General features: G+C 36.3%; 2 protein-coding genes and 1 long non-coding RNA gene across 3 annotated transcripts; 1 reads left to right on the forward strand and 2 right to left on the reverse strand.

Annotated features, from left to right (window-relative positions):
* Nucleotides 1-12: 12 nt before the first annotated feature.
* Nucleotides 13-5,599, reverse strand: LOC140748958 (serine protease snk-like). The gene is made up of 8 exons (XM_073081934.1): nucleotides 5,467-5,599; nucleotides 5,023-5,131; nucleotides 4,150-4,179; nucleotides 3,946-4,067; nucleotides 2,240-2,416; nucleotides 1,610-1,823; nucleotides 901-1,064; nucleotides 13-432 (listed from the first exon to the last, which is right to left on the reverse strand). The coding sequence occupies exons 3-8, from the start codon at nucleotides 4,172-4,174 to the stop codon at nucleotides 238-240; spliced, it is 897 nt and encodes a 298-aa protein (XP_072938035.1). The 5' UTR covers nucleotides 4,175-4,179; nucleotides 5,023-5,131; nucleotides 5,467-5,599; the 3' UTR covers nucleotides 13-237.
* Nucleotides 5,600-6,115: 516 nt separating this feature from the next.
* Nucleotides 6,116-7,256, reverse strand: LOC140748890 (uncharacterized). The gene is made up of 4 exons (XR_012103000.1): nucleotides 7,134-7,256; nucleotides 6,996-7,060; nucleotides 6,271-6,324; nucleotides 6,116-6,163 (listed from the first exon to the last, which is right to left on the reverse strand). It is a non-coding gene; the product is annotated as an uncharacterized LOC140748890 (long non-coding RNA).
* A 4,510-nt stretch (nucleotides 7,257-11,766) lies between these two features.
* Nucleotides 11,767-12,799, forward strand: LOC140749260 (hemolymph lipopolysaccharide-binding protein-like). The gene is made up of 2 exons (XM_073082303.1): nucleotides 11,767-11,998; nucleotides 12,633-12,799. Exons 1-2 carry the CDS (start codon nucleotides 11,767-11,769, stop codon nucleotides 12,797-12,799), a joined length of 399 nt encoding a protein of 132 aa, XP_072938404.1.
* The last annotated feature ends 1,952 nt before the right edge of the window (nucleotides 12,800-14,751 follow it).

A 14,751-nucleotide genomic window follows, 5' to 3' on the forward strand; every position in this document is an offset into this window, starting at 1 on the left:
GTCATTAAAATATGATTTTCGGCATATGACTTGGTTTTAATAATTAATTGTAGATCTGTTTACAATTTGAAGGAATTCAATATGAGCAAATGCATCATCAAGTAGAAATTACGCAACAAAGGAATGGAATGCGTAAAATATTTATATATAAAATATTTACAAAATTTAAGTTATTGGGTAAATTATTGGTGTTTATAACATATTGATTAGGTAATCGATTTGTTAAAGCGATCACTTTTATAAATTAAGTTCTTCTTTCCAAACGTTTTCCTCAATCCAATCTACGTAGCTGGATATTCTGGTGTATACAGAGGGCACGCCTGCGCCGGCGCCACCTAATCCGTATGCCGTCACTCCGATCAAAGTATATAATGGTACATCGAACAAGCATACACGTGCATCCGTCACTTGAATAAAACGAGCTGAATGTTCCTAGAAATGAAGGCATACGATTAATAGGAACGGAATATGGGCATGGTAGAGATGGATGAAAGAAGACAGATGGAAGGATGACAAATACATTGACAAATGCATAGACGCACTGACGATGGTCTGAAATTAATTTATTAATATTTACTCTTTATTATTCCGCTGTTAGACACATATCTCCTCTCACAATGAGGGTTTGAGTCATAATTCAATTGACAATTGCGGTTTGGTAGATTTCCATCACCTTTAAGAACATTTTTAAATAACTGCTGGGCACGTAGTTTTCCTAGCGATATTTTGTTCCAAAGGCAAGAGCGGTTATTGATTTCTACTACGCACGCACAAAACTTAAAAACCCCAGAAATTCGAGATCTATACCACATGCTATCACTGCTTCACTATGTAGAAACTGTTGTAGTTATTGGCTGCAAATGATGACTAGCAACGAGTAATTAATATATAATTTGTTACCTGGTAGATATCAACACCTTGATTTATTTTCCCCGCGCAGAGTTGATGAGATCGAATACCCTTGAAATTTTTGTCTTTCACTACTTTAAACATCCCATCACATACGTTTGAGTCGATGATACTTATCTCAAAATTTAAGATGTATGAGGAGTCACCTTTGAGAGCTGAAATATGAGTATAATATCTTTGTTTGAAAACGTGATATTGATGTGAGCGTCACGCCTATTCCTATCGTGAAGTAATTCTGACGTTTCGATGGAAGGTTATGGATGGCGGCTGTCTCACGTAGTTACTAGGTGACCATTCTAATCCTCACGAATTGTACTTCTGTGATCAGCTACAGGTAGAACCAGTTACTATGACGTAAGAGCAACAGTGATCATTTACCAACAGGTAGACAGAATTTTCAATTTTTATTTCATTCTAATAAAATAAAAACAGAACACTGCTGTAATTAGGCATTTAGGGTGTGGCGGTGGTGCCGCCGGAGTCGAACCAAAAATGGTTCTTCTACCTTCCTCCTTGTACGTATACGAACATGTGTAACAAGATAAATGAAGTTTAGCATTTTAGTACTAGTCCCAGTTTAACATTTCAGTTCCACACTGTGATCAGGATTATAAGTGGTCACGGTGAAGACATCCAACACTCATCGCCCACTTACCTGTGTCTCGCGTAAAATTAAAAAGGGCTGTTATTAAGGTCTTACCAGCAGTTTTATATTCCCAACCCGTACTATCAACTGCATCGCCAACATCTACATTAGGGTTACGAGTCAGGCAAGCTGGTGCAATATGTGCATGGAATTTCACTTCTTCTACCAGCTTCATTAATGCTATATCGGAGTACTTTAATGGAGGCTTATATGCGGGATGAACTATTATTTCTTGAATTTTAACGTCCAAATAGTCCTTAGAATTCCTCTGGAAAACAAATATCCTTTAATTAACAATCTGAAAATGCGGTAATTTATTTTGCGTCTCTTGCGGTTATTATAATTGGATACCAATCGTTACCTTGTATATCTTGTTTGATATATTATAAGTATTACACATAACAAAAAACAACTAATATCAAATAATATCTGTGGCTATCATTCTCTTTCAAATTTTTCTTTTGATTATAATTTGTTATTTGGCAATTCGGCAAAAGAGGGAGCCACAATTCTGAATCATGATATGGGTATTTTACACATTTTTCATAAATATAACATAACCAGGGAAAAATTTCTGCTCTGGCGTGATCATAGCCCGGCAGAAAATATACCTTTGCAAAAACTATATCAATGAGAACATACATAGTTTTCTAAAATACTTCATGAACAAACCAAAAATAATACCTCAAGAATGTTTTGGTTTCCAAGTCTAACCATCTGTGGCTTAGGATCAGTCAGATTATATTTTTTCGGAGACAGCCAAGAGCAGTGAGCTGCTGTCAAAATGAAGTTAGGGCTTATGAGAGCGCTAGCGCAATTGAATAACCAACTATTTGATGTGTCCAGCCAACCAAGTGCACCCTGCAAGGAATAAATACATAAAATATACTGAATTTAGGTATATTTCTTTATTATAACAATAGCAAATAAGGATGCAAGCATGCAATGAGCAATCCACAAAAGTGCTAGTCATAGATTTCCTTTAAAAAGGTTAGCTTGGGAATTACCAATTCCACACATAGTTTCCACCTTCAAAACCTGCAGCTTGGTTCTATTCTAGGTCAACATATAAGATACCATTCGCGCTAATGGATATTTTAACGTAATAATGTTACGTGGATACTTCTTTGAATAAACATATTGAACTCCTTAAGTAGAAGAAGAGAATTTTTTTGGCTCTAATATGGAAATACTCGTACAGTATCACTCAGTACACTCGAAACTGTCATATTTCGTTCTTAATTCATTATTTGCTGGCGATGTCAACGTGTCTCTAACCAAATGTTTGAGGACACCTATTATATTTGGTTAGTGGTTAATCTCTGTGTCTACCTGTGTGTGAATAGTGTGTGTGAATGGTGGGTGTTCCGAGGAACTATTTGACCTGGTGCCTACGTCACCATTCCTCCATCGCACCACTCGCCGAAGGATGAAGTTCCATCCACACCAACTGGACTCGTGGCGGTCCTCCACGGTTCGGTTTGCACGGACGTTCTTGCCGCGGACGTGTAAGATGTGGAATGAACTTCCTCCTGAGGTATTCCCGGAGCGCTATGACATGGGGCTCTTCAAAAAAGGTGCAAAAAGAGCTCTCATACAAAGCCGGCGATGCATTGGCGACTCCTCTGGTGTTGCAAATGTCCATAGGCGGCGTTGACTACTTTCCATCAGGTAGCACGTCTGCCTAATCGTTAGGTTAAACGATAAAAAAAAAAAAAAAAAAAAAAAAAACCTGATATATACCTATTATTACCTATGTTCGTCACTACATGCATAGAATTTGGAATTCACCACCGACCACTACTTATATAAAATTAGATGTCATTTCTGGGTTGATTTTTGTTTGCATAATATTCACTCCTAGGGTTGGGTTAGGATAGGTTATGCGCTTCGTCGCAGGCGCACGGGACGCCGTAGGACGGCTTTTTCTGTAGATCAGCCTTTCCCCATCCTATGAGCCTACGGAGGTGGATTCGGGGGAATCCAACTCCAGTACCAAGGGCTCGAGATATCGTGTGTGCGTTCAGCACGCTCAACTTATGAGGGACACGGATGAGGCGGGTCCCTTTCGGGACATGGCTGGCGTTAGAACCAGCGCCAGCCAACGTTGCCGGTCCGCGAGTGTAATCCTCAAGGTCCTCGTGACCCGGCACTGAACGTCCAGAGGAACGCCGTAGAGTTTTAGTCTGTAAGAGTCCGACATACGGTACCCCTTTTGCCCTCCAGAGCAGAAGGGCGTGAGGACTTGTCCGCATAAAAAACAGGATAGGTTATGAACAATAATTACTTAAAGCCCGGCGGTCTGCAAGGTTACTTCCAAATTAATAGCATAACTAATATATCTAGAACTATTTAACATTAGTTGGCAATATAAATGCGAAAATATATACCATATGTGGGTACACTCCTGTAGCAACATCTCGAGCGTTAATTCCAAACCTGTCAATCTTGCCAGGGACGACAGGGCGTTTGAAAACATCTACAAGCTTCTTTTTAAAATCTTCCATAAATTCTAAAAGTTATTTCATTATTTTAGTTACGTACTTTATATGTATATGACTGATTTACCAAAGTTATTAAAATAAGAACCTTACCACAGCGATTTCGTTCGAACTCCATACATTCTGAAAATGGGAAAAAATAAATACGTATTTATTGTTGAAAAATTTTGGAGTATATAAAAGGTCGTTATACAAAAAGCGGCTCAAATTACTTGTCGTCGACCTATTATTATTCCACTGTTAAGCACGTATCCTCTATGAGAGTTAACACTGATTAGGTCATTGTTCATTACAACAGCCAAGTGCGAATTGTTCACACACTCTTGGGAACTTTTTACAGAAATTTCTGGCATGTAAATTTCCTCGTGATATTAATATCTTAAGCGTGGCAGAGAGGTCTCCATACCGGTCTGACGCGCAAAGGGTTCCTGGTTCGATCTCCGGCCAGAAAATTTAAATGGTGAATTTAGATATATTTATGTTCTGGGTTTGTATGTTTCCATGGCACCCACGGCACCGGCAATCCTAATGTGGGGCTGTGAGTGTAGAAACCGTTTTTCTCATTAAATTTAATTACTTGCTTAGATACTTGCTCACCTACTGTGTAACCTAAGTATTATTACTATAATGTAACATAATGTATAATGAGAACATGTATTAGATTTTTTGAGGCATTCAAAATAATTTTTGAATGCAAAAAAAATCTATTACATGTTCTCACATGTGTACAGTAACATGTATTTGTAACAAAGTATAATAATCACAGGAGATGTTTTGCCATAACATTACAGTGCTACAACGTAAGTACCACAGGCTCATCTATTGGTAAATCCGTAAGAAGTTTCACTGAATTTTCCTAAATTTTGAAAACGTATGTGAAGGCTATTTACATCGATACATTGCGTTTTAACATAGTGCAGTTGATCGCTTTTTGAATCGTTTGTTCTTTACAAACACCATACTTACGATTCTCACTAACGCTGCGACCATGAACAGCAAAATAGGCTTTTCTCGCTTCGAGTGCAGTTCTAGGTTTGTTTGTGACAGCGCGTTCTTCGTTCGTGTGATCGTCAGCCTGGAAACACAGGGAAATTAATTCAGCAATTTATAGAAACTGCAGAATTTCCTTCACTCGTTCCTCCTTCCCTCAAATAGAGATTTGTGCTCATAGTTTACTTTGTGAGGAATGAAATGAATTATTTATTTATTACCTGCAGAAGCACTTGCAAATTGTCAGTTACAATATTTTTTCTCAGTTCTATATTTTTTTACAGTTATAATACTATCGGTATAGAAGTTAAGTAACTAAAAATAGAAAAAAGATAAAGATGCGAAGATTATGGGAGTACATATCGATGCTTTAGTGGACATTATAGCTATTTATAATGGGTTTTGAATAAATTGTCTTACCTCAACTGAAGTCAGTGTTTCTTCGGTCGGCCAAATCTCACTTGTATCTGTTTCTCCAGTACGATCCTCAGACTGCAAATATACATACAAAAATGTTTATAGATCTGATACTTGTATAGATATTTTTTGTTAAAAATAATATATAAGAAAAAAAAAGGTTTTTATTATATTGAAGTAGCAGAAGATCATGCAATTGAATAATGGTAAATGACAAGTGCCGCCCATAGACATCAGTACCCTTAGTATGAGTTTTTACGTTATGACAAAAATGACTATTTTGGTATTTGTTTACGTATTAGCCCATACATTTCCAATCAGCGCCCCCAGCGGCCTGTATCAGAACTGATTAGAAATATATGGGAAATACGTAAACAAAAACAAAAACAGTCATTTTTGTCAAAACGTAAAAACTCTTACTAAGGGTACTGTAATCGATCCCAGACAGAATTAGTAATATATAGAGTCGGACACATTTGCATACCCTGAGAAGTAAATTTAAATGTCTAGTTTATTTTATAAGAAAAAAGGCTTATTCCTCGACACACCCATTATTAAGTAGATATAAGTTTGTTAGCAGTACTTATGAAGCCGAAACGTCGTAATATTTTTTTAAAGAAAATTGAAAATAATCTTAAATAAATGTTCTTGCCTTTGTTTGTTCAGTTGTAACAAAGTATTCATCTGTTTCGTTACCAACCTGGAAAAATTAAAGTTATGAAGCTTTAGAGTCTTGTTAATAATATATACTCGTAAATATATTGAGTGTAGAGGTAAAAAGATCTAAAATTTAACAAATGTTGTTACCTCGAACGAAGTCGGTAGTTCCTCGGTGGTAGATAGACTTCCATTCGTTTTATTCTGAAAAAACGAATAATTATTATTCAAATACATAGTAATAACTCTACACTATTAATTGCCGAATTTGAATAGTATTTTAACTATATCTTTATTTTTATCACCTGGGGCAGATCCTCTGTTTGTGTTGTGTCTGTAAAAACTCATACTAAAGGTATTGAAAAAATATATACCAAGTGTCTTTAAAAAATGGTGTACCTATATAGATATGGCTTCATTGCGATGACTGGATCGGAAAATACAACAGATAATCTCACATTTTCTCTTTCCCAGAGTAATATTAGCACGAAAATTTTAACCTTTAAAATTAGGGGCTATTTTTGGATAAGACTATTTGGTTCTATGTAGGGTACTCTTATTTTCATCTATACAAACACTAGCTGACCCGGCAAACGTTGTGTTGCCATATAAATAAAAACATGTTAAGGGTGAACCACCCTTATCACTTAGTGGTGTGAAAAATAGATAGTAGCCGATTCTCAGACCTACTGAATATGCATATAAAATTTGGTGAAAATCGGTAAAGCCGTTTCGGATGAATACGGCAACTAACATTGTGACACGAGAATTTTATATACAAGATTAATAAGTAAGTGATACGTTTCTAAACTAAAATTATCATATAAATTATTTCAACACAACACCTTTCAATAAAAAACGGGGAAAAATAATACCTGTTTGTTCCTTAATAATTTAATATCACTTTCTTGTCTAATACATATTAGTAAAACCGCTGTAACTGTAATTATGATGTAATTAATAACATTTCTTAATTGACGTAAAAATATAATTTCGATCCACAATCACAATACCTATCAACAAGGTTAACAATAACACCGCTAAAATATGCTTCACACGTAGTTTACTCGTAATTAAAAACATTATTGACTTAAGACCTCTACGATAAATTATGTCTGTATTCCTTGAAGGAAAATTGGCAACTAACTTATGAGTAAGCTAAGCTGCATAAAGCCGGTTCAACCTTGACGCAAGACAATCATTTAAGCAGGATTTACCCATGGAGATACCCCAAACAAAGTGAGTCATCATGCTTAGACACTTTTAATACTCACAGCCCCATACTATATGTCATACTAATTGGAGATGTCTTCAAACATTGGTTTTCTCCCCCGATTGATCACTAATGTCCATGGTCAGCAATGGTCATTTACCACTAATTGAACTACTAATTGAATTATTTTTATCAGCGCAAGAACAACATCTGGGACATCTTCACACGCCTTCCGAAGCACTGAAACGCGTAAAAATGTCCTTAGCTCTCACTAAGAACAGAGTAGTGTTTCAAGATAGAACACTTTGTGGTTCCACTCCGGCGGCAGAACCAACACACCTGTTTCTTTTCTTAATAACAGCAGTGTCAAGTGCTGTTGAGTTCTGGTTTGAAAGGTGTGGTAAAGGAGACATAGTTTTCAGACGGTTTCCAGCTTAGTCCTCAGGGATAGCGGCGCATCTGTGGACGGTCGGTCAGGTAGGAATATCTTAATCCTATCTGGGGTTGATATCCAATGGCCCATGGACGACAGAACTTTGTTGCTTAACTTTGTGGATCGGGCAAGATCTACGCAAGCCACAGCAATGCGCGCTTAAGGAACACATTATAACAAGGATATTAGTGGCCTCGCTGACAAACTGCAAGCCACAATTAGTACTTGGAACGCCTCCAACTGAACGATTAATGGCGCAAATGTGGAACGTTGATTGAAATGTGGCTCTCTTCGATCGGAACACCGCAATTTATCTCCCCACCAAGAAGTCAGTGAAGAACAATCATGTTTTTTACCTTTACAAAGAAATGACCCATGATGAGGTTTAAAATCTAATAAATTAATTAAATTTCCGATAAAATTTGGTCCACAAATTTGCAAGCCTTATGAACTTATGATGCAGTGTTTTGTGATAAACGCTGATCCTGTCGTAATTGCTAATTTAAAATATTAATAACCGATGTCCTACCAAACCGATTGTCATAATTTTTTGGGGTCAAAAAAGACATAGGGTAGCTTTTATTCCAAAAAAAGTATTGTTTCCGAGGCAAACATAAAAATAACCATTGTAATCGACCTCTGACCGCAAGCGAAGCCGTGGATAAAAGCTAGTGCACTATAATGGGCTATATTCCTCAAACACTATGCAGTTCAATAATCTCACAGTTTCTTATTTCGTCTTAGAGTAGTCAATTAAACTTAAGCATTTAAATTATCCAATACATACGAGTAAGCCTCAAGCACTTAAATTATATTTGAAATATTATTTGCAATTCCGAGTAAAACGTATTTATAATTTCTGTATTGTGCTGTAAATCTTACAAACATGAAAAATTAAAAGCAAATATTTCAATTTACTTTCGTGCTGTCTTTTGTTGGAGATCTCCTTTGGAGATCCCGGAGTCCACAACGCAGGGGGGGGGGTACCAAAACCAAAAAAACAGGGTCTGGAAATAGTCCACAAAATCTGGGTAATCTCTCTAAGCGACACATATACACGCTTAATAATTGTGTGTATAAAATTCATTTTCGGATATTATATTTGGACAGAGTTAGACATCAATATTTTACTTAGAGAGACAATCTAACAGTTGTTAACCCCAGGGTTAACTAAACAGTATTCGTGAAAAAAACACCAGACAAATATGATAAGAGATATAATATAAATACCTGCTGATATAATGTAGTTATTTAGTTAATAACAAAAAGTGCCAGTGTTGTGTCAAATTAATTCAAAAATGCGTATATTTTTGTAGGATAGGAGTGCTATCCTTCCGGAAGGTAAATTAACAGTCCTTTGTATTCTTCAGTTCTAATGATTTAATATTATAGTAGCAAACGATCTTGCAGTCGATATGTTGGTAAATGGCGATTGAAATTCGTGGACATCTTTTAACCACAGAAGGGATTAATGTCTTATGTGTGTGTGGTTTAAAGATTGCGGCAAAGGAGATGAGAGAGAGGCATATGGCGCATTTCAATTTAGTCTTCTTGGGTAGGTGCGTATCTACTACCGACTTTAGGTAGAACTTCAATTCTATATAGGGTTGACCGCAGACGATCATGGGAGGCTATGACCACTCACGCCAGGTGAACTGCATGGTACTGTAATAATGGTGTCGTCAACCCATTACTGTCCTACTGCTAGATACTCTCAGAATCTGATGGATTAGGCCATCGCCACGCTGGCCAAGTGCGTATTGGTAGACTTCACATACTTTTGAAAAGTTTCTTTAAGATCTCTAAGATACGCATTTCCTTACGATGTTTTTCCTTGACTACTAAAGCAAGCGATAATTAATTACAAGTAAGCACATTACTTTCAAAAATCGGAGGTGCGTACCTGGGGTTCGAGTTTCGGGCACATCGATCGAAAGGCCGAGTTTCAACCACTAGGATATAAATGCCACATTATGTTAGTGAACCTTTATTTTATTATTAATTAAATAACTATGCTTAAACAGACAGTTTAGAAGAAAAGACTTATACATGGACCCCTGAGTTCCGGTACGACTATACCTATCATCATGGGATAGGTGACTGGCTCAAGCTGCATCACATGCCTGCGAATTTCGTCGAAGCTGGAATCAGATGCAAACGTGAAGGTATTTAACAATTTTTATTAGTTACGATATAACATTAAGAAAAATATTTACAAATTAATATACGATTCTTGTAATAGGTAGTAAATATATAATATATCTTACAATATAAACAATTACGTAGAAACTCTGTAAATTTCCTAAATAGCGATCGGAAATATACTGCACGGGCTTTTGCCCGCGGCTTCGCTCGCGTTACGAAGTAATATTTTCATTCCCTATTTTATCCCCTTGGGCGTAGAATTGAACAAAATGCTTTCTTAGCGGATGCCTACGTCATAACATCTACATGCATGCCAAATTTCAGCCCGATCCTTCTAGTGGTTTGGCCTGTGCGTTAATAGATCACTATATCAGTCAGTCACCTTTGAGTTACATATATTTAATTCAACACAATATCTACACAAATAAAAATAATGTTTTCAACTTACGTAATACTTAGTGGCGTGAATTTACCTTACGAAAATTTAGTTAGGTTTGTTTATATTGATTCAAAATAGAAACTGTTACAAAAATCGAGCTTAGATAGCCACCTTAAAACATATTCTTGCCATGATCACTAAAAATATCAACTTCTAGAGGCTCAGTTCAACAGCAAATACCAATTTAACTCTCTAAAAAATTAGTAGTTCAAAAAAATGAAAATTCACAGTTATAGTGTCCACTGCACAATTATAGTGTGGCGACCTCCCGCTACTCGAGAAGAGATGGCGCCACAAGTATTCTGAATCACGCTATCGAAGTTTTCTAAATATCTTGCATATATACACGTTCCGAACTGAGACTGTAGGAACACAGCCGCTCCCCGGGCACGATCACCTAGCCCGGCGGGAGATCTCCCTTTGCCAAAATAGTAACTTTTTTGTTGGTCCATCTTTTGCAAAAAATCGTTTAACTGGCTTGTAAAGACCTGTGTCTCAAGCGGGCCGACAGTCGTGTACGAATGCGCCCGAAACCCACCAAGATAACGTGTCAGTGAGCGGTGTCTACTCGTATGTGTGCGTTGTTCAAGAGCGCTTTGTATGCTGATTGACTTCTCTTTGTTTTTATTTTGTGGCCTTACTATCAGGTGGACCACCTGCTCGTCTTCTACTTTATATTGTAAAAATAATCTAAATTTAATATACACATATTATTACATGTACTTCAGTCTTTAAGTTTGTCACTCTTTATAATTAGATACTGGATGTTGATTTATTTTGATTGTTTTTTTTTATACTCGAACTTTCTTGTGACTTTTATCGTTTTAATTTTATAATAATCCGTTTCTTGCATTGATTTTTACTTTATATGTTTTTGTTTTTCAGGAGTCCCCCTCGAAAGAATGCCAGTGACTTGGACCGAATGGGGACCTTCATCTGATATTGATAAGCGATGTGTTGTATTTTTCCAAAATGGCACAATCACCAATGATTATTGTAGTAAAGCAGCCCACCCTTATTTTTGTTACAAACGGCATGAAAATGAAACCTTAAGTATCTGCGGTACCATCGACAAAGTTAGTTGTCATTCTCAACAGATCCCGTACATAGTATTCCTAAAGATTATATAATTAAGACATAAAAAATTAAGTGACTATTGAGTTTATCGAGAAATCTCATAGATATTATTATATTTTGCACTTTATGATTTATCAACAATTTATGATGATTGTTGTTAATATGCTCGTAGTTGATTATAGTTTAATGTTATTAAACAACGAGAGATACGAGCAAACGGCATGTATTCGCCCCGTAACCGATCTCCTGTGGTCAAGTGAGTATCTTTTAAAGATATCCTTCCAACAGTAGCCTTATAAGTTTGATATATATTAATCTTAGTATAAAATTTCAGAATACATGTATGTTCCTGATATAGACACTTGCTACAAGATCCACGCTAGAAGAACGACCTGGCGTGACGCTTTCATGACGTGTTCCGCTGAGGAACCTCACTTGTTAGTGATAAATAGTGAGAAGGAAATGAGATCTGTAGTAAATTTAGCGAAGCCTTTTCTTAAACATATTCAAATTGATTTATTCGCCGGCTTTGTTGACCTTAATAAGGCAGGGCAGTGGACAACGACACATGGTGAGAGACGATTTAAATATAATCCTTTATGGAATATAAATATAATATTTTAGGATTAATTATGCCTATATGATGTCACTGTTATCTACTAGCAAATGACAAATTTCGAAATTTCCTTTTTTATAATGTTGTTTTTTGTGTTTATAGTAGGTAAGACGAGTAAATATTATGTAATACTTATCCTTTTTTTCCCTTAAATAACTTTATCACTTTAAATTTCAGACAAGTATTGGACTTGTCAACATGAATTTTATTTTGAGTTCAAAACCGATAACTTACAAATAAAGGATATCAATATCACTAATATACAAATCAAAACGTGCCAGTTCTTTCCTATATATAACGACAAGCATCAATGTTCAGTGTCACATTGCGCAGTTACTGCTACAGGTGATAATGACAGTTATAATATATATAGTTATAATGGCAGTCCGCCCCGCGCCCCCGGTACTAGGGGCCCCCGAAACACAGTTGCTTTAAAAGGGCCAAGCGCAAAAGTTTCTTAGACTATATTCTTCTTTTTCTTTTTCTTTCATCCTGATTCGCCTAGAACCTTAAAGTTTGCGGAGGGACATAGATTTCCTTTGCGGGTCCTACCGGCTCTACAATGTAAATCGATATAAATTAATTTCAGGTGTTGCCTTAGAGGAGTCTGGATTTGAAAAATGGACTACCGGCGAGCCAAATAATCGTGGTGAAACAGAATATTATGGTTCCTTCCGATACAGCATAGGCTATAACGATGAACCTTCTGATAAAAAAATTGCATTTGCCTGCGAGAAAAAGAAACATATAGTCTGATTCATAATTAGGTGTCCAAAATGTAAACAAAGAAATGTCACTGTCAAAATTAACAAGAAACACAAACTTTAACAAACTCAACAAAAAACTAAAATTTAACAAATATACACAATTTAACAAAAACATTATGTAAACGAGAAAACATTAGAGTTTGATCACAATCACGAAAATGAATAATATCAGTAGGACTACCATGAGTTTACAAAACTATTACTCGCTAGCGACTGCGTAAAATAAATGTATGAAAAATTGTACAGCGCCTCTGGTGGTTACTCGTAGAACTAAAATCCGTAGTGACGTAACTCGATACGTAAAAAACCTATCGAAATCAAATCGCTAGCGAATGTCATTATGATCGATTGCCATACAAATTCGGTCCCATGAGTCATTAATTTGACAGACGTTGTCAAGAAATACCGTAACGATAGTAGTTATGTTATTCACTAGCAAAATGACAATAGTTTTCTATTTACCATTTCTATAGTGGCGTTTCTATGCCAACTCATGGTAATGCTACAGTTACGAAACTTAAAAATGACAGCACAAGAAATGTCTTGGATTCCGATTGTGTTACCATTATCACATTTTAATTTTCTACCATAATTTTGTTTTTGATTATTATTACTGAATGGAACGAAATTGAGGTGAGGTGAGGTGAGGTGAGGTGAGGGATATTAGAAAATGTGAATTAATCTTAATTTATTTAGATTATTATTTTATTAGTGTTGTATTACTTAAATATCGACAAAAATAAAAACTACCATTTCTAACGTATTTTCTTGATAGGTCAACACCTTTGTTTACATTTTGGATACCTAATTATGAATCAGAGTATAGCTTAATACGCAAACCAGTAGCTAATAAATATACGTATATTCGTACACACGTACCGGTTTCAAGATAATTAATAATTTAGTTAACCAAAAATAATGTAATTGAATAATGTAAGTAACGTAAAACAATGTAATTTAACAGTCATTGTTATCTCTAATGTGCATCGGTTATATCTAAATATATATAACTCTAAGGTGACTGATTGACATAGTGATCTATCAACGCACAGCCCAAACCACTGGACGGATCAGGCTGAAATTTAGCATGCAAGTAGATGTTATGACGTAGGCATCCGCTAAGAAAGGATTTTGATCAATTCTACCCCCAAGGGGATAAAATAGGGGATGAAAATATTACTTCGTAACGCGAGCGAAGCCGCGGGCAAAAGCTCGTTATTGTCGGAGACATTGCAGTAAATTATTAAGAAGAAACTTAGTCTGCGACTAAGTTTGCGTGGATTTAGAATATAAAGTCTATTCTATCCCGGTACCGCAAATGATCTCCATATCGGCTCTTCACGGAAAAATGATCATTTTACACTTATCCAATAATACTCTAGTATTAAAAAAGTATAAATATATTTTGCTACGACTTGTGCTATAATGCAACCTGCTACGAATCAACCCTACCATCGTTATTCGTATTAGTGCCAGGCCCATACGATATAACAACTGCACCGCAATATTTCAAGAAAAGGACCGTTGACTACGAATCGCCCGGCACAGGTAGCCTGCCCATAGGAATAACGACTTTAAATTGAAATGTTACACGTGGGTTGCAATTGTAAGAAGACGCAATTTTAGTATAGATAAAAGATAGATAATTCAGACTTACATGGATACAATATCATCATCACTTCTGGGCACGGGCACAGTAGAAAGTAGATCCTTATACTGTGGCACGGATTTCCTCTCTTAATGTGAAGGATTAGGCCATAGTCCACCGCGCTGGCGATGTACGTTGGTAGACTTCACATACCTTTGGCTTTGGCTTTGGAACAGTGTACATACTGTATAACTTTCCTACAAGCTGACCTAGTCACAAAGAGTGGTATTGCCACTGTGAGGAAGAACCTGATGCAAATGGCGGCGGTCACAGATCTCTCCGCAATGTCCACT

The sequence above is a fragment of the Epargyreus clarus genome, unplaced genomic scaffold, assembly GCF_041222505.1.
Source record: "Epargyreus clarus isolate Ecla_fem2 unplaced genomic scaffold, WU_Ecla_fem_2.2 ptg000017l, whole genome shotgun sequence".
Classification (NCBI taxonomy): Eukaryota; Metazoa; Arthropoda; class Insecta; order Lepidoptera; family Hesperiidae; genus Epargyreus; species Epargyreus clarus.

Coding starts and splice junctions, on each gene's coding strand:
- LOC140748958 (XM_073081934.1), bottom strand. CDS start 4,174: ATGGAGTTCGAACGAAATCGCTGTG. Junction 1,065..1,609: donor TTGGGAATATAAAACTGCTG/GTAAGACCTTAA, acceptor CTCATATTTCAG/CTCTCAAAGGTGACTCCTCA. Junction 433..900: donor AAGGTGTTGATATCTACCAG/GTAACAAATTAT, acceptor CTTCATTTCTAG/GAACATTCAGCTCGTTTTAT.
- LOC140749260 (XM_073082303.1), top strand. CDS start 11,767: ATGTATGTTCCTGATATAGACACTTGCTACAAGATCCACGCTAGAAGA. Junction 11,999..12,632: donor GCAGTGGACAACGACACATG/GTGAGAGACGAT, acceptor AATTAATTTCAG/GTGTTGCCTTAGAGGAGTCT.